Consider the following 26,033-nt stretch of genomic DNA (forward strand, 5'->3'; position numbering starts at 1 on the left):
CTTGAGCCCCTGCGTGGACTGGTGAAGTCACACAGACCCTCCACGCTGCAGGAGGCAACCTTGTGCACCAGAGATCTACACAGGGCCATCCCTAAGACTAGAGCACCTTTTCCTGCATGGACCCGTTTTCCACAAAAGGGGCATGAGACTAGACCTCCACCTCAGAGGACCACACAACGGAGGGGGAAGTTAGATGATGAGACACGGAAGGACCTCAGGAGGAGGACGCTGTGCTTCACATGTAGGGAGCCCTGGGCACCAGGTCATTGGTGCACTGTCGGTAGAAGCACACTATATTGAGGTTTTTTCTGACACTGACTAGGAGGACGAGGTGGAGCAGGATTTTGGTGTGGCAGATGGTGAGATTCCGACAGATAGAGGGCCACCACCACCACCTCCACAGGGTGGGGCATCCCTTGCCCCAACCGAGGGAGTCCTTGCTTCCTTATGTGGGATTCCCAAATTTTTGACACTGAGGATCAGAGGCACTGTACAAGGGCAAAGGGTGTTAGTTCTAGTTGACAGTGGGGCTACCCACAATTTCATAGATGCCCAGTTGGTTCAGAGGAGGGGCCTCACCACAACTGAGTTCGAGGGCTTTTCAGTCCTACTACCAGGTGACTGTACCATACAGTGCATTAGATATGTGCCTTCCTCGACAGTAGTTATGGGGAACTACTCGATGACGGACCATTTCTTTGTGGTCGATGTGCCAAACACCAACTTGGTGATGGGTGTCCAGTGGTTGTATTCCCTTGGGTGAGTCACGACAGATTAGAGGAAGCCAGAGATGGAGTTCATTGGGCTGGATGGCAAACTAGTAGTTTTGAGAGGCATGTAGTCTTATACACCTCAAGTAGTTTCGGTCCACAAGATGGAGGGAGTCCTACGACATGGGGACATAATAAGACTTAGATAGCAACATTAGGTTAGTGTTGATTTAACAATTCTGCTTAGCAGAGCTGTTTAAATGGTTAATTAGGATAGGGTGTGATTTAGCATTACATGTTGTTTTCCTCATTACTGCAGTAGAGTAGCTCTCTTAGAATAGATTTACTCTTCTTCCATCAAAGAATCAAGCTTCTTCTGACTCTATAGAAGTTTGGCTTGGAACCCCTGGGGTCCCTCGCCGAATGAACAGTGACAACAGGCAAGACCTTCACCTTTACTTGTGCATATAGCACTGTCACCTCCAAGTTTGTACAAACCCCGGGTTGATAAGTAAAGCTGGTAGCCCAGGAGTTGTAGCATCCTTGCTGCAATACTGGTGCTCATCAACTACTGCACCGGTTTTCCAGCGTCGGGTTTTTCCGGGGACATTTGTCCAAAAATAACGGTGTCATTTGTGTTGTATTTTCTTTCTTGCTCAGTGTCTTGTTTCTGCATAATATTTAATTAAGTGAAGGCTGTAGTGTATGTATTATGATATTTGCCATAGGAAACAACAAGTAATTTGTTTAAAGGAATTTAACAAATAGGAGTAATATCATCAGTTGCTGCAGTAGGGATTCTGGTTGTCGAATTTTCACAAGGTAGTGCTTATCGATCAGGGACAACTCAATGAAATTCTGACCCATGTCAATAAAATTCCATGTTGAAAATATTCACTAGCCAATGCACACCAACAGCAAATGATTAGTAAAAGGTTCAGGCATGATGGTGGAAAGAATTTGCCTTTTTCCCTCTGAGTCAGCTTGGATGCAAATTGTGACAAGAGACCAGATGACTGCTTGGAAGGATACTTTAAGACTGCTGCATCGAATATCAGTTCTAAATGAAATGTCTTAAGATATAATCAAGGTTGAGGAAGCTATTCCAAAACAGAAGGAAATTGGCAATTTGGATAGCAATAAGGATGTTCCTGTTGTTAATCCAAATATAGAAAAGGAACGTGACTACCAAAAAATATAACTCAGGCAGACTCAATGGGTTTTATAACTTCAGAATTAGAGAATGGGACAGAACTGAATGATCAGAAAAAGTCAGATAACAGTGAGCCTCTTTCCTCCATAGACCAAGGTACAACAGAATCCATATTATGAGAAGACTCCGGAGCAGTAAAAGGCCGAAATGAAGGCATCAAATGCTTTATCACGTGCATATTAATTTGGAACTGCTTAAAGCCATTCATCTGATTTGTGCCATGCTTTGGAGATACCCAATATGGCTGCTAACAGCATAACACACGTGATGTTTAAAAAAGAGGAAATTATTCAGGGAGCTCGAACAGAGACAGAATTGAAGATTTGCTGAAGGATGGCATGCCAGAAATGTTGTATGAAAATATGTCAAGTACTGGTTGTACCCTTGCAGATTTGCAATGGCACAAGCTGAAGACTTTTCTGCTGGCATATCCCACGTCAAACATTAGTATGAAACACCCAGCAGTTGATTCACTGGATCAATAAGATGCAAAAGAGCTATCTTCTGCTCCCCTACAATCAGGGCTCAACCTGGCTCGATGTAAGGTTGATTCTATGGTTTCAGGTCACAAGGAACCAACCCTACAGACATTAATCCAGCGAAGTATAGCATCCAGAGATTATGGATCACTTCTTGTGGTTGGGTGTATATATATTCTTGTGCAACAATATTTTAAATTGATTGGTTAACCTGTATTGGGGGTTAGGGCCGACCTACAGACCAGATTTGAATTGACTTAAATATAATTTGTAGTAAGCAGACCTCGTAGCCCTGAATTTGATGTTGTTTGGGGAGTTGACATTACACACTTGGAGGCTAGGCGTTGCACATGTGCAATTGATGTGGTGGGGCGGACCTATATTGGATAATCTGGCTCACCAACACATTTGTAATACATATGCAATAAACGATTGTTTCATTGGTTCCTTACATATTATAAAATTAAAATACTTTGCGTTTGGGTGACTGGTTAATGTGCAGCATGTGTACCAAGCTATGTGTCAGTTGTTAAGTTCCTTGGAATCACACCATATGCAGTGTGCACAAACAACATATGTCCTAATGCAGTAGTTGGATGCATCTTATTAGGCACCCATAAGGAGGGATATTGGAGCCTGCTATGTTTCCCTTTACGAAAAGTACTTAGTGCTTAGAACCATTTTGTACCTCTGTATCCGAATAATGTATATCAATATGGCCCTTTAAAATAAATATGTTTTTTTCTAGAAAAGCATAGATTGGAGGTAGAGTTGATGGTACGTTCTTATTAATGCTTCTATATTAGGGGCCTTGGTAAATAATAGTTGGCTTGAATTAAAAAGCTAACACCAGACGTTGGAAGTAATTTATTTATGCCCAAGTGGTCTTCTTGTTATATTTTTCTTGAGGGAATCAGTATATATCATTATGTGGGATATTCTAAAACAGTTTAGTTGGTGTACTCATATAAATTTGTATGTCCTTTGCAGTCCTTTCATCTGTTGGTGGTATCAAGGTAGACCACCCTAACATGAAAACTGGTAAGCGAGCTAGAATCTTTTGATAATTTAACGCTTGTTGCTTGCTAGCCTTGTTTATTGGATACACATTTCTTGTTGTGTTCATTTTTAATTTTTATTGGTGGCATAGTTTGGAGTTAATCCAGTTACCAAACTTTCAATGCCTGTCTCATTTCAAAGGTTTTGCACTCTCATCACCATGTCAAACAAGATTATGGTCAGTGAATGAAAATACAGATGGCTAGACAGAAAGAGATTGTTCTAAATAGGATCAAAATAAGCAATTTATACTTCTTGTAGCTGTCGTCTCTTGATTTTCAGTCTGCCTCTGTGCCTGCAATGATAAAATTACCCAGCTAAAATAAGTCAATACAAGCACCCTTATCAAATCACTACCTAACAGGAACTGGAAAAATGCCATTAAAATATTCAGAAATTGATTTTTTTGGCTCTGTTTCTGGTAATTTTTGTGTAAACGATGGAGGAAATTGCAATTGTCTTTTATGATATTTTATAGCATTAAGAGCATTCTATTTCTTGCAGCTGTAGTTGTGGCAGTTGCAGTGCTCATCTTGGTTATTCTATTTAGCGTACAGCATTATGGTACAGGCAAAGTTGGATGGCTATTTGCCCCAGCAGTTCTTCTTTGGTTCCTATGCATTGGAATTATTGGAGTTTACAATATATGTAAGCACGATACAATTGTCTTAAAAGCTTTTTCTCCAGTTTATGTAGTGAAGTATTTCAGAGTAGGGACGAAACGTAGCTGGGCTTCTCTAGGAGGGATTATGCTCAGTATAACAGGTTGGCAATATTTTCTTTTGAAGTAATTCATTTCTAACTCAATTTTATATCGATACAATGTCTTCTATACTTAAACATTGTGACTCTTCTTGCTATGAACTTCATCGTTATTGCAGGTACAGAAGCACTCTTTGCTGATTTAGGCCATTTTTCAACCTTAGCTGTTCAGGTAATTGTTAATATGTTTGGTGGTTGTATGAAGAGAACCTTCTCTTCTTTTTTTCCCATTTGATTCTTTTATGGTTTATCTTGTTTTTGTAAAGATCTCTAAGTACAGAAATTTATGACATTACTTCTAGTTTTGCAGATAGTGAAACTTAGGGAAATACCTGTTTGTTTTTCTTTGAATTTGATGTCGATCCCAGGCTGTCCTCGTTCCCAATTTTTCTCTTGTTACCAAATGACCAAAAGCTCCCAGCGAAGCTAAGCACAACCTTGGTACTCAGCTCCAAAATACTTCCCAATTGGAGTATTTTGGTCCCCCGTGCCCAAAAGCTTCAAGAATAATTGCTCAATTCTCAAGTTTTGATTCGAATATTCAACTCTGAATCGAATCTTCAACTCTGATTCAGATCTCCCATTCTCCTTCCAGTCTTTCTTTCCCAAAAACCCCCTCCTCCCTCGGTGTCTCTGCGTACTTGGGATAAATACCATCCCTAGGCGGTCACTGCCTTCTTCCACTGCCCTCATTAGATTTTATTTGACAGATATAGCTTTACGTGTAATGGGAGATGAGGATACGTGTTTATATCTTGATATGTTTGACATGTTTAAACTTTAATAACTTTAACTTTTATAAAATTTAATTATAATAATAAAATCAATAGTTATACATATATATCAAATTTTTGTTATATTAATTTAGAAACTTTAATATATATATATATATATATATATATATATATATATATATATATTAACAATACTTAACTTATAACTTTAACTCTATAATGATCAATATTTACATTAGAAGGATTGGAATTGTAAATTTTATTTAACAACCTTATAAGTATGAAGTATTTAATATGTATATTTTGAGTGTCGGATTTTAGGTAATATCTCTTTTCTCAATAATTTAGGTATTTAGTCCCTTTTCATTCATTTAAACATTTTTTCTAATTATTTAATAAGTATACTATTGCAAGGCATGCTATGTGTGCATATGTAGCTATCATATGCATACATTGTATGCATGCTAATACTCTTTTGCTTATAGATCGAAATGGGTCATTGCAATTTTCCCTATATGAAAAATCAGCTTTACTCTTTATGCAGATTGCATTCACATCAATTGTGTTTCCTTGCTTGCTTTTGCAATATATGGGACAAGCAGCATATCTTATGCACCATCAAGAAGATGTGAAAGAAGCCTTTTATAGGTCTATTCCAGGTTGGTTTTTTTAGCACGTGTAATTGTTGCCTTTCCTTTTAGCAAATGATACTAATTGAGTTTGGTTGATGGTTGTTATATTGTCCTGCAGACCCAGCTTATTGGCCAGTGTTTGTCATTGCAACCATCGCTGCTGTTATTGCCAGTCAGGCTACCATATCAGCTACCTTCACGATTATTAAGCAGGCGGTTGCACTTGGTTGTTTTCCACGAGTGAAGGTCCTTCATACTTCAAAAGACATCTCTGGACAGATTTACATTCCTGAAATTAATTGGATTCTCATGGTTCTTTGCATTATAGTTACCATTGCATTCAACAGCACAACTCAAATTGGAAATGCATATGGTAAGCTCACAGGCTTTCTTATCACCCTTGTTAATTAGATATAGTCCCCACATTGTCTTGTTTGTTTTGGAAATCCCTGCAATTCTCATCTACCTTTATAAAATTGGTTGAGTAGGAATTTAATTAGATAATCGTAATAAAGAAATTAGGTTATTTTTGGTATTTCCCTCTGGTGTTAAATTGAGAACCGAGTCAACGGGTCCTTTGTTTGATGGTTAAGCAGAGATAAAAATATTATCCACACCAAGGTTCAAATCCTCTAGAAACATGTTTCTCCTCTTGTGAGTCATCTCACCTGTGCAAGTGAGTTGTTCCAAGCAGTCAGACCTAGGTGCATTTGGGGAAATAGATACCCCCCAACTGTGGCTTCTTAGACGAAAGATCTTCATTGAATGCTGTCAACTGACTGCACTTTATTGTAATACTTCCAGATTGGATAAGGGCATTCTTCCTGCGTCTTGATCAGAGGAAATTGTTCAAACAAATTGGGAACATAACTAAGGATTCCACCTCTTTTAGGTTTCTATATGTCTACACTCCATTCTCTAGAACACTGTGTCTAATCTGGCAACAGTAATTTTAAGAAACATTGCAGATTAAATTCTCACACATGCAAGAAACAAGAAATTTTTAATCTAAAATAATCTCTTTGATGTTAGACATAACTATTGATATGTCTTACAACTCTGTTGTGCTGCCTCTTATGTTTCACTTTATTTTCCTTTTAATTGAACCTTTTAATCATTACCCTTTCCCATATCCCATGCCCTTGTAATGATAAATTTCTTGTTAGTCGCAAATGCCAGATTAAAGAATGTCCATTATAAAAAGGCCCATTTGTTGATTTTTCCTTGGCACTTCAGAATCAGGTCTCTGTCTAAAAACATGATCATAAACACACTGAAATACCACAACTTTCTAGCACTTTGCACACCAGAAACCTTCAGCAGTGAAATCAATTTAGTGCCGGATATATGAGCCCAATGCTCAATTATTTTATTAGCCAATCAAAAAAAGAATCATGGGGCTCCTGTACCAGGGATCATTCTGCAATCTGCCCACAAAAAACTAGACAAGAACAAACACTTAGCTTACTTCCTGAAGTAGCCTATCTGGCACAGACCTTTCTGTTCATGTTGTCCTTGACATCTGGAAGGTCCTTTGCCTTCTTCAATCAGCTGCTCACATGGTCCTCTGCTGCTCCAGATTTTCTTGCACACACCAGCTCAACTACTCAGCCTTCTTACAGTGATTTGCGACATCAAAAGCACTGTTGATAGGCCTCAACAAACTGCCTTCTTTCAGTGGTCTAAGCTGATCCAAAGACATTGATCATAGGCTCCAAAAGGTCTCTCTTATCAGTGATATGCCACTTCAAATACACTGAACATAGGCCCAAATAGTCTGCCCTCTAACAGTGGATTGCTCCTCCAATGTCACTGTACATAGGGCATCAACAAACAGCCTTCACACAATGTTCTTGCTGCTCAAAGAGTCACTATTCTTAGACTCAACAGATCTGCCTTCTAACAGTGGATTGCTACTTCAAACATCACTGTACATAGGCACTGTAACAAGGTCTGCAACTTCCAGCTATTCTGCTCCTTAGATCGCTGTTCTATGCAGCCCTAAACCTTAGACTTCCTACAGTATTTGACTGCCCTCAAACTACTCCATATTAGTCTTCAATGCACTGCTGTCCTCTCACACATTCAAGGACAAACCTTCCACACTATCTCTGCAACCATTTCACTCCATCAACCAGCCCTCTCACATTGTCAGAAGCCCAGATCCTCTGCCCTTTTTGTTTGCTGCTCCGGTTCACAACCAGAGATAAGATTCGGCCTCACTGAGGACTGCCCACACCACAGAACCACCAGCGCAATACTCTTGAGGCTTAGCGGCCTTATAACAGAGGTCTGTAGGCTCCTTTAAAGGGTCTCGACCCTCCTCTTTCTACGCAGAACCTGAGTGCATACAACTGAACATTAGGACAGAGATTTATGTAGTGTTCCACGGGGACTCGCCCCCCCCCCCCCCCCTAGGGGTCTAGTTTCCTCGCTCCCCCGCGCTCCGGGGACTTGGGGACGAGTAGGGGACGTTTCCCCACGCTCCCAAAATGGAGGAAACTTGGGGGGACGTGCCAAGGAAACGTTTCCCTTCCCTGAGGGGACGTTTCCCCACGCTCCCAAAAAAATGGCCTTGCTTATAGTTTATGATTTAATAGACCTAAAGTGGTACAAAGCTACTCATGTTCTGTATGGGGATAACGTCTTGTGTTGTCTTTTGGTTTCAACAAGCGTTATTTTAGAGGGTCAGTATCATGGAAATTTGTTGGACCATATAGCACGTACATTAATTTTCCCTTTTAAAACTTCTTTTTTTCTCAAGTGATGGCTGGATTACAGTGGGGAGATAATTGGAGTGACAGGCAAAGAATATGAGACATTCAGTTTGTGTTTTTAATTTGCATGACATTTGACATACAAACTATGGAAGCAGTACCTATGTCATGTGGCAAATAATTGGGTGGACTATAGACTAACATGCGTTTACTGCAAGCATGACAAAATACTATGGGCAACAAGAAATCTCAGGAACTGTCGTTATATATGAATTTATACAGTTACAAAATTTACACAGAGCACAGTGGCTCAGCTTGAATTCTCAGGTCTGAAAATTATTTTCACCCCTGAAATACACTGCTAGTTTGAAGTTTGAACTGCATGGCATTGCTCTAATAAGGTAGACAAATTATCCATGCCATCGTTGGTCACCCAAGTTGGTTCGTAGATGGTCATCCTGCAGTCAATGTCATTTGATAGTAAACTGTCACAAACTCTTTCATGTGATCTTCTCATCTCTCCTGGAACTAAAACTCTTCTTTTAGCATATGGTGTACTGTCTATATTATATATAATATAACAAACATTCTAGCTGTTGGATCCAATACAGCTGGACAACCCATTGTAGTTGCCCCTTCTACTGCCAATGCAGTGTTCCTGATCTGTTCATTTACCTTTTCACAATATTCAGTGGCTACCTTATCAAGCTGAAGCTCTCCCTGTCTGACCAAAATCTAAATTAGAATTTGACCAAGCTGAATTAGAATTTTAAATTTATTATTTTATATGATATTATAAATTTGGATAATGTCAAATGATATTCATATCAATGATCATGCTTTGCAGCTTTTCAATTCAAACCAAATTGTCATAGTGCACTCAATTAATAAATTATATTTTATATTTATAAATTTTTAAGACCCTGACGCTCCCCCACGTTTCCTAAAAAATGGTAGGGAGCTTTTGCATAGGCCGCTCCCGTGCCCCCTCGCTCCCTCGCCCCCTCGTCCCGGAACCTTGGTGGAACATTGGATTTATGTGGATTAGGAGTTAGGATAGAGTCCCAACTAGGGCACTAATAACCTCCCACAGTCAGTGCACTTCTCCTGTACAGACTCGGCATTTTCCTTCACAAAAGACCATAGAACTCGCTCATGCAGTTTCCTGAGGTAACTCACACTCTTGGACAGAAGATGATATAAGAAATGAGTTACAATCATTGAGACCCTTCATTCCAGCCTCCCACACGCTTTATCCTTCTCGCTGTAGTCTCTAAGGTACTCGACCTAACCAGCATACCTTTCCTACTAACCCACGACACCTGATCTAGGTCTCGACCTATAGATCTGCCTTGGATCAGGTTACTTAACACTTGCGGCTAGGCTCTTGAGTCTTTACCCTATCTCTGCTACAGATCAGATTCTTGGTGGGCTGTGGCTAGACACTTTATCTCTGTTGCGGCCTTCCTTGCTCAGAATTATGCCATGAATCATCCTTCTCTTGCGCAAAATAAATGACACTGAACCTCCTTCAACAGAAAGCTTTGGTCTCTCTGGATCTCGGCTCCTTTAGCAGCCCTACTCAGCCTTGTAGCTTGGCTCCTCTAGGACTACATCTTTCTAGCCTCCACACTCAATGATGTTTGTCTCATTGATGTCTACTAGGCCTCTCCCTTAGGCCTCTTTTATATGTTAATTTTTCTTAGGGCTATATTGTTCTTTGCTTTGATAATTTCATTTCTTCATTAACACATTAAATTCACCCCATAACATCATAACATTATTCAGATTTACATCATTATTCAGCAACATATGCAACTATGTAGAAAGAACAATATCATCATCTGCAATGCAGCGGAACATAAAGGAACAATAGAATGAAAGCATTCACACATAGAGACACCAGGATTACTCAGAGACCAAGACAAAACCCACTATGGGGAAAACCCTTTCAAATTCTTCTTCTTGTTAGATTGTCATTGAATGATTCATATCTTCATCCATACAACTATCCAACAAAATCAACTAAACAACATCCATGAAATGAACCCAACAATGCTCATACTCAAAACCCTGATTTAGAAGCCTGTAATGTACTGTCACTGTCTGTGGTCAACTACCAAACACAACGATCAACGAGCGAAAACTTCGGACAATTGAAATTTCAACCTTTAGGTCCCAGTCGCATGGAGGATTCATGCGAGTGACTGAGGCGTTCCAGTCTCTCCTTGGAGCTTGTAAGCCAGCGACTGCAACCGAAAGTATCTTGTGTCAAGCCAGTGACTATAACCCAAAACCCTAGTTTCCAATCGCATGGAGGACGAGTTGTGCGAGTGACTGAAAAGCTTCATTCGTGCTGATGAGTCGTCTAGTGAGCGACTGTAGTCGAGATCTCTATGTGTCATGCCTGCGAATGAGGCCCAAAACCCTAAAATAGAGATGCGAGCTTCAGACCCTGCAATTTCACCTTCGAGTGAACCCATTCCTCCGCAGATCTGCCTCAGACATGTGCAAGCCAAAAACAAGAAAGAGAATAGAAAAATGATCTAAGATGATGTCCAAATGAGGTGGAGGTCACTTGTATTTATAGCCTTCCAAGGGAGTCCAATCTGCTTTAGGGCCAACTTGATCAAATATGCACATGTGGGTTTATAATTCAAAAATACACTTTCCCTTATCCAAATTTGATGATATTTAGGTCGATTTTGGTCCTCTCGAAAAGAGGAATTCAATTCAATTATCATCTCCATCAAATGAGCTATCCAAAGTGGAATTTGGCCCTAGTTGCCAATTTTAACACTCCCTCTCAACTAGGGGGAATTCCACTTGCATCATGTCATGTGAATCCTGTCATCAAATCATATCCAATCTCAAGAATCTCATCATCACGTATCGTCATTATTCATATCGATTCATCTCTTGCTTATTCCTTCTTATCTCTTGATTGTCCTTACTCATATGCTGAACATTTTCAAATCTAAAAGAAGAATTTCACATTGGAGGGGAGCCTAAGTTACCACTCTCTATTCATCGGAGAGCCATTGCTACCTCTCGAAATCACTGTCAGCGGGGAGCCCAATGCTACTGTTACGCAGTAATTTGTCACTGTCTCCCTGTCAGTCTCCCTACTATGTCATGAATTCAAATCAATCATGCTCATGCTCTCTAATCTGGCCAAATGACCCACTTTGCCAAAGTTTTTGCTATCAGCGCGACTTTTGGCCAAATAACCGCGTTGATGGGCGCTCCATAACAGACCGAATGCGCTGTCAGCGCGGAAGAACACGTGTTTTCTGCGCTGATCAAATTTCATGAGCCAACGCATTTGTTATTCATATCTGATCGCACTGACATGACCTTCTTTGTTATTCAGCTGCGATGTCAGCGCTCCAGTTCAATTATGGACCCGCGCTGATCCTGTTTGGGCGAGTTTGTTCTAACAGCCGGCCTTCCAGATGACTCCAGACCTGGTTGTTGGCCTTGTGAATGTCGCCCTACCTTCTATGGCATGTCTGTTCGTCATTTGAGCCACCTTCCTTGGAGATAAGCTCATCCTCCCACCATTCATGGAGACTCCTTCTCCTATTTAAACCGCCACCATTGCCATGAGCAGGGGTTTTTTAGTTTGTAGTTTGGTTTTTGATAGTTTGGATAGTGTGGAATTCATAGTGCTTAGACTGCTGCTGCTAGTAGGTAGTTGGTGTGACAAGTGTGGATTTGCTAGAGGAAGCTTAAGGAAGGTTGTGAGTATTGCTTGTGTGAGAGAGAGCTTTGTTTTGGGAGAATCTACCTCCAAGGGTGAATGCTTAAGAGACTTGCTGGCTGGACCCTCAAGAGAAGGACTCAGCGTCAGAACTTTGGTTGTACCTTTCTCTGTTATTGATTTAATAATAGATGACTACTGTTATGGTTCCATTCTCATTTGTCTTTATAATGGTCAACGTGAATTACATCCTTTCTGACTGATGTATAATTGCTTTTATTAGATTTCACGCTTGTGTTTGTCTTTCTCTTCGTGTGTGCAGGTATCTATCTACGGAGATCATGGAAGATCGTGACCGGCCAAAGCGAAGGAGCGAGAACGACATCTCTTCATCAAATAATAGCGTTGGAATCCAAGTAGGTGTTCATTGCCTATCTTTCATTTGCAATTAGGAACTTGCACAGTAGCATTGATTGATTGTTGCTAGACCCGTTCTGGGCTAGTAGGGATCACCTCTATCCGTAGAGGGGATTTACCTCTCCAACAATTTGGCGACTCCGCTGGGGAACTGGCCTTTGTCTCTTTTTGTTCATTCTTGTTTTGAGTTTGATTGTTACTCTCTTTTCAAAGATTGGGGATTAGTTCTCTGCTTTTAGACTTCCTGGTTCAGTCTGGGAGGTGTCTAAATTGTTTAAAGAGTTATTGCCTTGGTTTGGGAGCTTTTGGCTTGATTCTGCCTGTTTTTTGGCCTTAGCGCGGTTTATATCAAAACAGTCGCGCTGACAGCGCATAGCTGTTTCTTTGACTTTGTGGTCATCGCGTAATTACGCCTAACAGTCGCGACGATCCTGGAAATCAGATCAGCGCGGAAAAGACGTGTACAGTCGCGATGTCAGCGCCACTTGGTATGCTTTTTACCCGCGCTGACCTTGGGTTGGTAGCTTAATTCCCGCGACGACTCCTGAAATCGGATCAGCGCGGGTGGTCTGTGTAAAAGTTGCGCTGACATCTCGGGTGGTCTGTGTAAAAATTGCGCTGACATTGTGATCACATTGTGATCATCTCGGGTGGTCTGTGTAAAAATTGCGCTGATTCCTGAAAAGTTGTTTTTATAACTTTATCTCCTGAATTCATCAATCTTTCTTATCCCCTGTTGTTTCTTGTCCCTCATTAGCTTGTTTTGATTGCTTTTGGTTAAGGGACGCTCTCTCTTTGATTTTATTCGAGTGAGTCTTGTGTTTTTAGACCATGTGACCTAGCCCTTTAGAAGTTTCATCGAGAAACCGTTTGCTCAGATTACTTGTCTATTCAAGGTTCATCCACAACCCTCTTATTGATTTGCTTGAGGCTTTTTCACTGCTTATTGCTGGTTGATTTTTAGTGTCGATTATTGAACCACTTTTTATGTTGATTCGATTTCTTCACTACCAAGCATAGATCACAATTGTTTGGATCGATCAGTTCACACTTGCTTGTTTGTGTTCTTGAATTCACAAAAAAATTTGCATTCATTTAGCATACGAAAGTGAAAGTGCATTTGCATTACGAATTTTCATGTTTGAGAAATTGAAAAGCAAAATTTAAATCTTTCATTAGTAGTATCGATGCATCGTGAGATTAGTGTATTGGTGCATTGTGCCATTGGAAAAGAAATCAAACTAATATCTTTTGCATTCAATAGTTAATGGGAAAAGCATTTTGTTGATTTGTGTTCTCAAAAGAAAAAGTTTCATTTCTTTGCCATTAGCTGCATTAGATTGTTTGATTGATTGGGTTCATTTTGTTTGGTCGAAAACTCTTAACCCTCTCATAGTTAGGATTCATCGAACGAAATGGTATTCTTTGGCATGTAGTTTGCATCTAGGGAATTGCGAGAGTTTTCATACGGTAGGACCTGAAACCGAAACTTAATTCAAGATCAACCATAAAATAAACTGAATAAACCTAAAAACGCATTGGAACTTAACGCAAACATCTAGAGGTCTAGGTTAGAGACGTGTTCCGGCGTCTTTAAACATAGTCACTATTGTTTCACATTACGGTTGGGTGATTCCTCCTTCTGTGACTCGATAGTGGTCTAACACAGACTGTGCTCCCATGTACCGTCGCGTATATAGGGAGACCCCGCTAGGCTTTTATCCTTGATCCATAGGAAGCCGAGTCTGCCGCCCTGCGAACCGTAACGCACCGAACACAGCATTCGGGAAGATTGACTGCAGTACGGAAAGTCCTTGGTTCTCATACGATTGCCAAGGTGTATAAGCAGTTTTACGGATTGCTTGGTAAACCCTTTGCCTAGAATCTCCAGAGCAGTCACTTTTGATCCTTTTCGGACTCCCTAAATGAAAAGGTGCCAGTGAGCGTCTTGTCACTTCGTGCTCATTAAACATTCGAAGGAGACTAGAGTCATCTTTTCGTCCTTTTCTCGACTCTTGAAACATGAAAAGGTCAAGTTTAGTTCCTGTGTCTTAAAAATTTATTCGGCCACGTTAACATCACCTGGTTAGATCTTGTGTGCGTTAGCTCGAGTAGGTTTCTTTTTGTTTGCCATGGCAACTTTTCCGGGGTTCACCAACCCAAGTTCCCCTCCTGACGGGAATCCTGGTCATTTCCCTCCTCTCGGGAATGTTGGTGCTCCTTATATGGCAACGTTATCCCTTCCGGGGTTAACTGTCGGGTTGCCTGTTTGGTTGTTTTCAACCTCTTTGGTCCCTGCCGTATCGGCTGCTAGTCCATCGGTCCCTCCACCTGAACAACATCATGTTGATCCTAAGGTGGATCTCTCCCCTTCGACGCCTACTTCTACGTCTTCCTCTTGTACTTCGCCTGGTGAAAGTCTCGATTCGAATAACCAGGTGGCTAAGAAGAAGAAGAAGAAGACCAAGAAGAAGAAGGCTCCCAAGGGAGAGGCTAGAAGTACAGCTCTTACTCCGAGTACACCTGAAGTCGGGCCACCTTCTGCTCCTCCGCGGAAGGTCAAGTTTCCTTGTCGATTATGCAAGGAGGACCATCTTCTTCGTGATTGTCCTGGCATTCCCAGGGTACTAGAAGTATGGTCTCGCGATGCGGCCCGCCCCTCATCGTCCACTGAGGCTCACGGCGATGTTCCCCTATCGACTCACAAAGGTAAGGGAAAAGGGAAGATTCAGATCCCCTGTAGACTTTGTGAAGGCAATCATCCCCTTCACCTTTGTCCACTCATGGATAAAGCCTCCAGTGTCTTGGAAAGTCTCCCAGCTCCCTCACCCCAACTCCCCGTTGGATATCAACGTCTTTCTGCAGCTGCAGATCATCCACCTCTCGACAATGAGATTGGTTCACATTCTTCTCTTGTCCAGGTCCCTCTTCCCGAACCCGGCTGTGTCCAGCCTGTTCCAGACCAACCATTGGTCGGAAAGAGTGTCGACTCGAGTCCGCCACTCGCTCACTCTGTTTCGGAAGAGAATCACGCACATGTTCTTCTCGTCTCTTCAGATTCTCCTGAGTCCCGAAATGACTCTCCTAACCCAGCTGCTCCCGAAGGTCCTCCTTCGGTTCCTTTAGCACATGGGGGCAATCATATGATTCCCCCACCAAGTAGTCTGGTCGCTTCCTTTGATTGGAATCGCCTGATCGCCGGTCGCCTTCCATCCCATATGCCTTTCCAGATCACAGTACATGCCTGTGCTAAGGCAGTACCTGGCACTGTTTTGGATGAAGGGGCGTCTGTCAGTCTTATGCCGTACACTACTTGGCAAGCCTTAGGTTCCCCGCAGCTGGGGCCAGTCACTCAGAATCTGTTGGCCTTCGACGGAGGAGCCTGTCCATCTCTAGGAGTTCTCCCGAAGTTCCCTATTACTTTGGGAGGCAAAACCGTCTATATAGACGTCTTGGTTACCCAAGGTGTTTTAGACTTTAGTCTTCTCCTTGGTCGCGACTATGTTTACGCCATGGGGGCCCTCATTTCTTTCATTCAATTGTCGTTCGTTAGTCCCCCAATGCCTCCTGCGCAGTTGTCGTCCCCTCCTAGTTTTTATCCACCAGTTGTATCTGCCCCACCGCAGATCAACTACGTGGCCACCTACCCCGTGCCTGGATCCAGTGATGCTGCCATCGTGCATAGTGTCCTGGGGGCATTGGGCCCTGACTTCCAAGATGTTTCCCTTCCACCGGGAGTGGCAATCTTGGAAGCCCCGACTTTCTATTCATTATGATGAAGTTCGGGTGGAGCATAGTTCACTTTCCTATGTCAAGCTCCCTAAAAAAATGAAACTGGGTCTGGTCGGAGCATAGTTCATTTTCCTATGTCAAGCTCCCTAAAAAATGAAATTGGGTCTGGTTGGAGCATAGTTCCTTTCCGGTGTCAAGCTCCTTAAAAAAATGAAACTGGGTCTAGTGGAGCATAGTTCCTGATCTTGTGTCAAGCTCGTTAAAAAATGAAACAAGGGTTATGAGGATAGTTCTTTTACTGTGTCAACCTCATTAAAAAATGAAACACCTCCCTTTCAAAATCGAGTCTTTTGATTAAGATCTCGTAAAATACAAGTCGAGTCTTTCATCGATCTCGAGAGTGAACCTTCATTCCATCCACTTTGTTGCATGCAATGAAGCTTGGGGGGCATGTACCTCGATTTGCGTTATTATGCTGGGGGCATGCGAACTTATAACAAGCATAGTTTTTCGTTTCAAGCTTGTGTAAACATGAAACTGAATCCAAGCAGAGTTCTCCACGGTTCAAGCTTGTGTAAAAATGAACTCGTACCCGATTTACATCTCGTGATTGCCATTTTTATCCGCTGAATTCTGCTAGATGAGCCTTGGTTGTTTTCATTCCATCGCCACCATCTCTTTGGCCGATCATATGCTCTCACTTGGTTGTTTATCCTTTCCTGAGGAACCGCAGCGATGAGTGGTTTTATTAGCCCGCCTCTTGACCATTACATGTTTTGAGCAGTTCCACCATTGCCGGAACCAGTTGCTACCTTTTATACCACTCGTTCCTCTAGGACGAGTCACCTTTAAGCTCTTTTCTGACTCGTAAAATGTGAAAAGATTGCCGAGTATTTTTCCCTTTTTGACTCGTTAAAGAGAATAAAATCGAGGTCTGCTTTCAGCTCTTTTCTAATCGTTTAAAGACGAAAAGATTGCCGAGTCCCCCTCTCGACTTGTTAAAGAAATGAGAGGCGGTCGCCTTTAAAGCTCTTTTTCGACCGTTTAAACTAAAAAGATTGCCGGGTGTTTGTCGTTTCGAACTCGTTATTGGCTTCAAAACGGCGTACTTCTGACCGCTTTTCTACTTTTTCGGGTCGAAGTCACTACTTATGAAAAGTACTCCTCGATCATACTGGTCGGGCGGTTCTTTCGAGCATTGTTTTATACTTTTTCGGGCTCGAGAGACACAACTTTACGAAAAAGGACCCCCCTGGAGTTTTCTTTTCCGCTGTCTTTTTAGACTCTCTAAACAGGAAAAGACGCCGAGTTCTTCCTTTGTCAGACTCGTTAAAACTCAATGACATCGGACACTGTCGAAAAGACGCCTTCCCAAGCATATGCTATCCCCGTCAAGCTTGTCATCCAAAAATAACCGGGGTACCTGCCAGAAATGGTGGGGAAAATGAAACTGTAATAATGGTCGTGTCGGCAGTATGTCGCTCTTGAACATGGCACTTGTCTGCATTCGTGTCTGGGTGGGGATTTCTCATCTTGTTTTACACTAGCCTCCATGGGTTTGGGTTATCCTATTTGACCTCTCATCTGCTCATTGCCATTGTCACCATGACCTCTGCTCCTTTGATGTCAGATACTGCCAAATTCGCTGTTGTGCCGCCGATATGTTCAAGAGAAGTTGGCCTCTGCAAGCTTACCACCTCCCTCTGATGTCTCGCACAAAATTTTTTATCCTTCTCTGTCTCGTGTCGATGATGTGGGAATCATCATGGCCCACCTTCGGTCAAGGTTACTTCCTGTTGACTTCAGCTTAGTATCCAGGACAGTGACTTAGAGACTCCCTTCAGGTGCCTTAGAGCCTGCATGCCTCAATGGCAGGTTCTTCGTGTTCGACGTGAGGTTTTCATCATTGGCCTCCGATCGGATGATTCTGCGGGTGTTCGACACCAGCTCATTGATTCACACGCCGCGGATTGTACCTATAAGTACCTTGAGGACCATTGTCATTATTGGTGGTACCTCTCGCGTCTGTTAACAATTTTCATTATTGGTTGGTAATCAGACGATGTTCATGCATGTTCGACTTCAGCTCATGTATTCACATGCTTGGACTTGTACTTTGTTCGGGTTGGGATGGAGCGCAAGACCCTGGTTTTGTCTGTTACGAACCAGGCTGCGATTTTGTGGATTATTATTACATGACTCATTGATGGATGGCTGCACCCATACCTGAGTCTTTGGGATGGCTGCGACCATACCTTCTTATCATCATGGTCTCTTCAGCTGGGTGGCTGCGTCCATACCACAGACCTTCTTCGTATGTCTTTTGGATGGCTGCGCCCATGCTTAGATTACATGTAATCGAGATATCAGCTGTACATACGTGCAGGTTCTTCCTGGTGGTGTTCCAGTTCGGCAGTTTTGTAAAGCATTTCACCCCTCCCACTCTTTCGGGCTTCATGCTTTAGGGGGCATCTGTTACGCAGTAATTTGTCACTGTCTCCCTGTCAGTCTCCCTACTATGTCATGAATTCAAATCAATCATGCTCATGCTCTCTAATCTGGCCAAATGACCCACTTTGCCAAAGTTTTTGCTATCAACGCGACTTTTGGCCAAATAACCGCGCTGATGGGTGCTCCATAACAGACCGAATGCGCTGTCAGCGCGGAAGAACACGTGTTTTCCGCGCTGATCAAATTTCATGAGCCAGCGCATTTGTTATTCATATCTGATCGCGCTGACATGACCTTCTTTGTTATTCAGCTGCGATGTCAGCGCTCCAGTGCAATTATGGACCCGCGCTGATCCTGTTTGGGCGAGTTTGTTCTAACAGCCGGCCTTCCAGATGACTCCAGACCTGGTTGTTGGCCTTGTGAATGTCGCCCTACCTTCTATGGCATGTCTGTTCGTCATTTGAGCCACCTTCCTTGGAGATAAGCTCATCCTCCCACCATTCATGGAGACTCCTTCTCCTATTTAAACCGCCACCATTGCCATGAGCAGGGGTTTTTTAGTTTGTAGTTTGGTTTTTGATAGTTTGGATAGTGTGGAATTCATAGTGCTTAGACTGCTGCTGCTAGTAGGTAGTTGGTGTGACAAGTGTGGATTTGCTAGAGGAAGCTTAAGGAAGGTTGTGAGTATTGCTTGTGTGAGAGAGAGCTTTGTTTTGGGAGAATCTACCTCCAAGGGTGAATGCTTAAGAGACTTGCTGGCTGGACCCTCAAGAGAAGGACTCAGCGTCAGAACTTTGGTTGTACCTTTCTCTGTTATTGATTTAATAATAGATGACTACTGTTATGGTTCCATTCTCATTTGTCTTTATAATGGTCAATGTGAATTACATCCTTTCTGACTGATGTATAATTGCTTTTATTAGATTTCACGCTTGTGTTTGTCTTTCTCTTCGTGTGTGCAGGTATCTATCTACGGAGATCGTGGAAGATCGTGACCGGCCAAAGCGAAGGAGCGAGAACGACATCTCTTCATCAAACAATAGCGTTGGAATCCAAGTAGGTGTTCATTGCCTATCTTTCATTTGCAATTAGGAACTTGCACAGTAGCATTGATTGATTGTTGCTAGACCCGTTCTGGGCTAGTAGGGATCGCCTCTATCCGTAGAGGGGATTTACCTCTCCAACAGCTACCACCCGAGAAACATTAGCAGGGAGCCAAATCTACAATATGCATCAACATCGGAGAGCACATCTCAAAATCACATAGGGGAGCACATCTCAACCTGGAATCTCATGGGGGAGCTAAACATCTACAACCCCATATCAAGCAATAGGCAATATAGGGGAACACATCTCAACCCATCCTATTGCTTGTCTATCTTCCCAACAATGACCCTCAATAGTCATGTGGTAGAACACCTGCATCATAGTCTGAGCTTGGGCTAGATACCCAACTTACCAAAAGGTATGGATCACATGCCCCAAGTCCCCTCAACCTGTTGGCCAGACAAGGAGGGACAATCCCAACAAGCCCGAGTTGTGGGTATGATGCCAACTGGGGTATACTCTGCAAAGACCAAGATAGGGAAGCAACATCTCCAACCTTATGTGTAATAGATAAGGATGATACCCTATTGTCTAGAGATCCCTCAACCCCAGAAGCCTTTTGTTGTCGCACAAAGTGTCTAGGCATCCCGACAACGCTCAGAGTAAGGGTTGTCACTCTTGATCCTTACTCACTCCGTTTAGACTCTCTCCTAGGCAAGTCAAGGGGGGTAGTCCCTAAGGTAAATGGATGAGAAAACCTGTGGATCACAGGCTCTAGGAGATTTTAATGATGGACAACTTGATAAATCTAAATGAATCTCGATTAATTCAGATGAATAAATTAAACGCCAATGTAAACAAGACACGACCACAAGATATAAATAATTATAGACCAGTGCCTTTAATATTTGAATTAACCATCAACTAAATAAAACAAGTTATCCAGAACGATTTTCAATATGTGACGAATAGTGACAATCATATATAATCCATATAAACGCCCAACACTGTAGCATGCAAAAGATTCTAGATCTAAAATGATTTTCATTAACTGCCCAAATCTAGATTCAATTAACTTTCTACAACAACCAAATATGATTTAAAATGTTTATTGCACCTTGACCATAGAAAAATACATTTAATAACACTAAGGAACTTCAAATTTAAATTTTTATTATTCCTTAGGCGATAACTTCAATGGTAACTAAAAAAAATCAAAATCTTTTAATGCGATGGAAAAACGAATCAAAGGGTTAAAAAATTTAAAATTTTAATGGGCCATAGGCCACATAATTTTTTTTTTTTTTTTTTTTTTTAATGCGAAAGCAAATCCCTTTAATTCATTTCTTTAGTCACCAAAATTAGATTTTTTTTTTTAAAGCTTTTAATGCCTAGAAATTTTCTATGATTTTAAATTTTTCAGGGTTTTTAAATGTTTTAATTTTTTAGGATGTTGAAAGTCTTTCGATTTTTTTTAAATTAGAGATAAAAATATGGAAAAAAAAATGTCAAAAGGTTAGTTTTTTTTTTAGATTTTGGGATTTTAAATAAAAATCATAAAATAAAAAAAATGGAATGAAATCAAAATAAAAAAAGGAATAAAAACCAAACCGAAATTTTTTGCTTTTTAAAACCTTAATGAAATCTCACTAAAGACATGAAATTGAAAATATATATCTAACCTAACGCCTAACTATATACAAGCACTAAAACCTAACTTAAATCATACAAAGTCAAATAGAGAGAGAAAAGAAAAGAAAAAGAAAAGAGAAACGCATTTGTTGTTTGCTGTTGTAGGTCCGCAGGTGGGAGCTCGATGGCGGCAGCGAGGGTAGGCAGTGTAGATGGACGGGTAGCAGCTGAGGGAGCTCACAGAAGGGTATGAGAGATGGGAGCCGCGAGGCAGGGAATGTAAGAGGAAGAAGGGAGCTACATATTGAGAGTAATGGCAGTGGACAGGAGGAAAATCGCAGAGCAAGAAAGCTGCTTGGACGGAGGGGAGACCACGTGTTGAAGGAGCTGGGAGGAGTATAAACGATGGACAACGCGGATTAGACTGCGAGCCTCTCTTTTTTTATTTTTTTATTTTCAGGGCTTGAGAGCAGCGTGGGGATTTCAGGCAGCAGAAAAGAGCAGAAATGTTTGCTGTTTGCAGTTGAAGCATGGCTGCGAGTGAGGGTTGACGAGTGTAAGGAGAACAACGTATAGGGATGAGCAGGATGGGGATGAGCAAGTGAGGGAATGAAGAGAAGAGCTGCGGATAGAGAAGGGAAAATGCAGGGATATGGGGGTATAGCTGCCAACGAGGGTTTGAGATTTGTTTTGCAGGTAGAGCAGAGGAGAAATGGAGGGAATAGCTAAGAATTTTGTTTTCTTTTGCAGGTTTAGCAGCTACGAAAACAGTGGGCAGCTGAATGAGGGTTTGGAAAGGTCACCGCTACAGCAGAAAAACTCAGGAAGAAACCCAAGATTTTCCAGATCTCATAAAAAATTTCAGATTTAAAACTCTTAAAATAAAAATAATTTCGAAATTCTCCAGAAAACAACAGTAAAAACAAATTCAAATTTTTTTTGCTCAGGAAAAACCAGGCAGCCAATCAACCTGCAAAATGGTGGCCCAGAACTTCCACCAGAACCTCTAAAATTTTTTCCAGAAATCTTAATTAAATTTTTAAATTGCTCTGCTTCAGATTTCTTTGAAACCCTTATAAAATTTCCAGATTTAAAAAAAAAAATAAAACTCTTGGATTGCAAAATCTCTGGACAGAAACCCTGCCAAAAATGATGTTGATGGACCTCCAGAGATCCAGATCTTACCCTCTAGGGCCTAGATCTGGACTCTGCACAGCTTTCAACTTCAGATCTACAGCTACAGGACAACAAGAAACACCCAAACGATATATACAATAACCCAAAAAACTAAAACCCAAAAAAACCCAAGTTAGAAAACTGAAGAAAATACAGATCTATGTACATAAATAGCAGATCTATCAGATCTAGGGAGTGTGAGTCCGACTCCGCGCCCAGATCTGATGATCTGAGGCTCTCAACAGCCAAATCTAACGATTTAGCACGGATTTTTTTTTTTTTTTTTAAATTTTTAAAGGAGGTATTGAGCTTGAAACCCTTCATGCATCACCCATAAAAAATATCTTATGATAAGCCCGAGATCAAATTTAAGATGGGATCTTCAGAAAACATGGAACGAGAGTTCGCTGGTTCAACTGAGAACTTCCCTGAATGCCCGATGATCTAAAAAATCAAGACTTTCCTGCAAAACTCAATTTAACCATCAACATAGAGCGAGAAAACAATAATAAAATTCAAACTCAATAGAGATACCTGCTATTATATTCAAAACTTAAGTTATCATTCAAACCCCAGCGACTGAGCAAGATACCTGTACTCAAATCACTCTTCAGAAAGCTACATCAATGGCTAAAAAGAAATCCGTACATGAAAATGACACATCTTACAATATTTCCATGAAGAGTAATACCAGCAAAAATTAACCCCAAATTCTTTCTTTATTGCTCAGAAAAAGATTACAAAAGAGCATTTTGCTTAGTACATGATCCAGAGATCGAATGATACTGGCTGACAAATGACCTCCTATTTAAAGATAAATCCTCCAACGGCTAGTTCGAGTGATCCTTGTCAAAGCAATCTCGACTGTTGATGAGGATCAAAATTTCTTTTAATCTCATCCGTCGAAATTTTAAATATTGAGGAAATTTGGAAATTTTCAATTAAATGCATTTTAATTAATTCAAAAATTAAAATTTTGAATTAATTTCCTCAAAATTTTGACTTTGACTTAACCCAGGGACCAAAGGCATAAAATTTAGCAAAATAATCAATTAACCTTAGTCCCTGGACCTCCTAAAATTTAATTTTTTTTTAAGGACCCATGAATTTTGCCTTTACAAAATTTAAATTCACTTAAGACCTAGAATTAATCAAATTTCTGGCTTAGGATTTTAATTAATTTTGGCCAGAAAATTTGATTTAATTATCCTATGAGGGGATAAATTATTTTTCCAACCCTCAGGACACTTTTACATCATGATTTTTCACATTTTTTACATCTCAGGGGGGAAAACCCATTTAAAAAGGACCCTCACAGACTACCCAGTTCTGCGATACAAATATAATCTAGCAGATCAAGCAATTTGTAATCAAATAACCTAACCAAATAGTTAGGATTATTCCCAAATCACTTTTACATAGACTCGATCTAGGACTCCCCTAAGATCCCAGTGACAAAATCCATTCCGGCTTTGGGGTAAGGCTGAAGGAAAACTCTGCCAACCATCTGAGAATGGATCGGTGAGACAAAAAACCTCCTGGAATGTAGATCGTCACCAGAAAACTAGGTTTACCTAGGTGATTACATACACGACACAGATCTGCTGAGATTATTTACATTATACACATGCAAACTGGGTTTACATTATAAGATGATGATCACGTTGATGATGATAGCTGGACGGCATGAACACATCGATCAGACGCTATCCCTTTTGTTAAAAAAGGGGCTATACTGCTATGGGTCGTCGACACGTAGTGGTCAACACCTTCCATCTCAATTCCACACCCTGGGAGCTCAAACAGGGGGGAAGAGCTGGCTTAGTGTCCTCGATCAGTGATGCTCTTTATAGATAAAAAATATATCATCATGCTCATATATTATAATCATCATAGCCGTAGTCTCCTGTTCATATAGGTCATCAAATGAAATATCATATCAGAATAAAAATATACATATCACAAAAAGGATACAATAGTCATCCTCCCTCTCACAGAGGTAGCAATCACAAGCCTAACCTTGTCTCGTACAATACTACTAGTTGAAGATATCTGCGAATCGGATCCCACTCGTTATTATCGCAATGTATCCTTGTCATATCCAAAACCTGTTCAAACAGGCTCGCCAAAGAGCTTCTTCATCCTGCTTCACAGCTAGTCATGCTAGCAACATTGTACTCAACCTCAGTCGTGCTTAATGCTATAGACTTCTCGTCCAAAATATCATGGCAGATCTCATACTAAGGCAACACCCAAGTGTGCTTATCTCATCAACAAAGATCCCAAAAAGCATCAGTACATCCATGCAGTCACATATCACAGACCAAAAATAGATCATCCCATGAAAATATCTCGAAGTGAGCTCGGCGGTAACTCAATGTGTATGAAGCAGCTGAATCATGCATTGAACTAGAATATACAAACGCATGTTCACATGGAACATTAATGCTTAAATCAACTATCGATTGCCAAGATAGGTTCAACAATATCTTTTCATAACTTCTTGAAATTTGATCGGAGTGTCCAAAGATTTGCATTTCCACTTTCTTTAATAACTTCACTATATAGATTTTCTTTTCCCACCTTCAGGCTGTGATACATCATGCCATGATTCTTCATTTCAAACTTCAAAGGTCATCTCCCTCTTACTTTGATCATCAGAGGCTCGTTTCTTTTCAAGAATAAACCATCAGTATATAAAACCAAAGTCAAAGCCATACCTTGGACCACTTTTGAAGTAGAGGTTTGGATCGACACATCATCCTGGCTTCCCTAGATCAATGCAGACATATCAGGCTTGGGGAGCTTGCTTTATACATTGCTTTCTGCAAATATAGCATTTGACCAAACCAATATGCTTAGCCTTACAAAACTCAACGCTGTGCAATCAAATCAATTAAGTATGCTTATCAAGCCTTAAATGTTAGATCAAAATCATTAATATTACTGTAACAAATTCTGAGGTGACAGGTAGAGCTCACATCAAATATCAAGTTACAACAACCTTTTATTTACCAAGCACTATCAAGCCATCCTCATGATCATAGCATGAACCATTTCTGCTACTAAATATGAATGGATACATCAGGGACAAATCATATAAGTTTCATGCGTATACCAAGAATGAGTCATACAAGTTTCATCCATTCATAGTGAGATTGTTGCATACTGAATCACAATTGTTTATACTTCAACCAATGTGCCAAAGATAATGAGACCAATGCAAAATTAATGCCAACATCAATCACAAAAAGGTACTATGCCCACACAGCACTTGTCATCAAGGCAAATCATCAGTTGTCAAATCAAATCATTTGTCATCAGATCAAAACCCAAATTTGTTATCACAGTGAGTTTTATCAATCCATAACATATCTCAGCATCAAGTCAAAATTCTAAATCATTATCAAGCATCATGTCAAAACTCCAAACACTGCTTATTTATATCAATCAGCCAAATCTAGTCAAACCCTTGCATCTGTTATTAAATGCTGCATACACAAATCATAATGACATATTGATATGCATATTATGGTCCCCTGCAAACACAAGTTTATTCAACACATTCA

At 40.9% G+C, this 26,033-nt stretch overlaps 1 protein-coding gene across 2 annotated transcripts in view; it reads left to right on the forward strand.

Moving 5' to 3' along the window:
- The window catches only part of LOC149237432 (potassium transporter 10-like), a 191,302-nt gene that overhangs the window by 23,232 nt on the left and 142,037 nt on the right, over positions 1 to 26,033 (forward strand). Inside the window, exons 4-8 of one of the 2 annotated variants that reach the window (XM_089372656.1) lie at positions 3,393 to 3,443; positions 3,966 to 4,226; positions 4,343 to 4,395; positions 5,502 to 5,616; positions 5,708 to 5,962. In XM_089372656.1, coding sequence (XP_089228782.1) covers positions 3,393 to 3,443; positions 3,966 to 4,226; positions 4,343 to 4,395; positions 5,502 to 5,616; positions 5,708 to 5,962 — 735 coding nt within the window. The remainder of the gene's footprint in view (positions 1 to 3,392; positions 3,444 to 3,965; positions 4,227 to 4,342; positions 4,396 to 5,501; positions 5,617 to 5,707; positions 5,963 to 26,033) is intronic. The other variant, XM_089372657.1, reaches the window with a different exon arrangement.

Source organism: Pinus tabuliformis, chromosome 8 (genome assembly GCF_031772625.1).
Source record: "Pinus tabuliformis cultivar Carrire ecotype Pingquan chromosome 8, CPIR1, whole genome shotgun sequence".
Lineage (NCBI taxonomy): Eukaryota > Viridiplantae > Streptophyta > Pinopsida > Pinales > Pinaceae > Pinus > Pinus tabuliformis.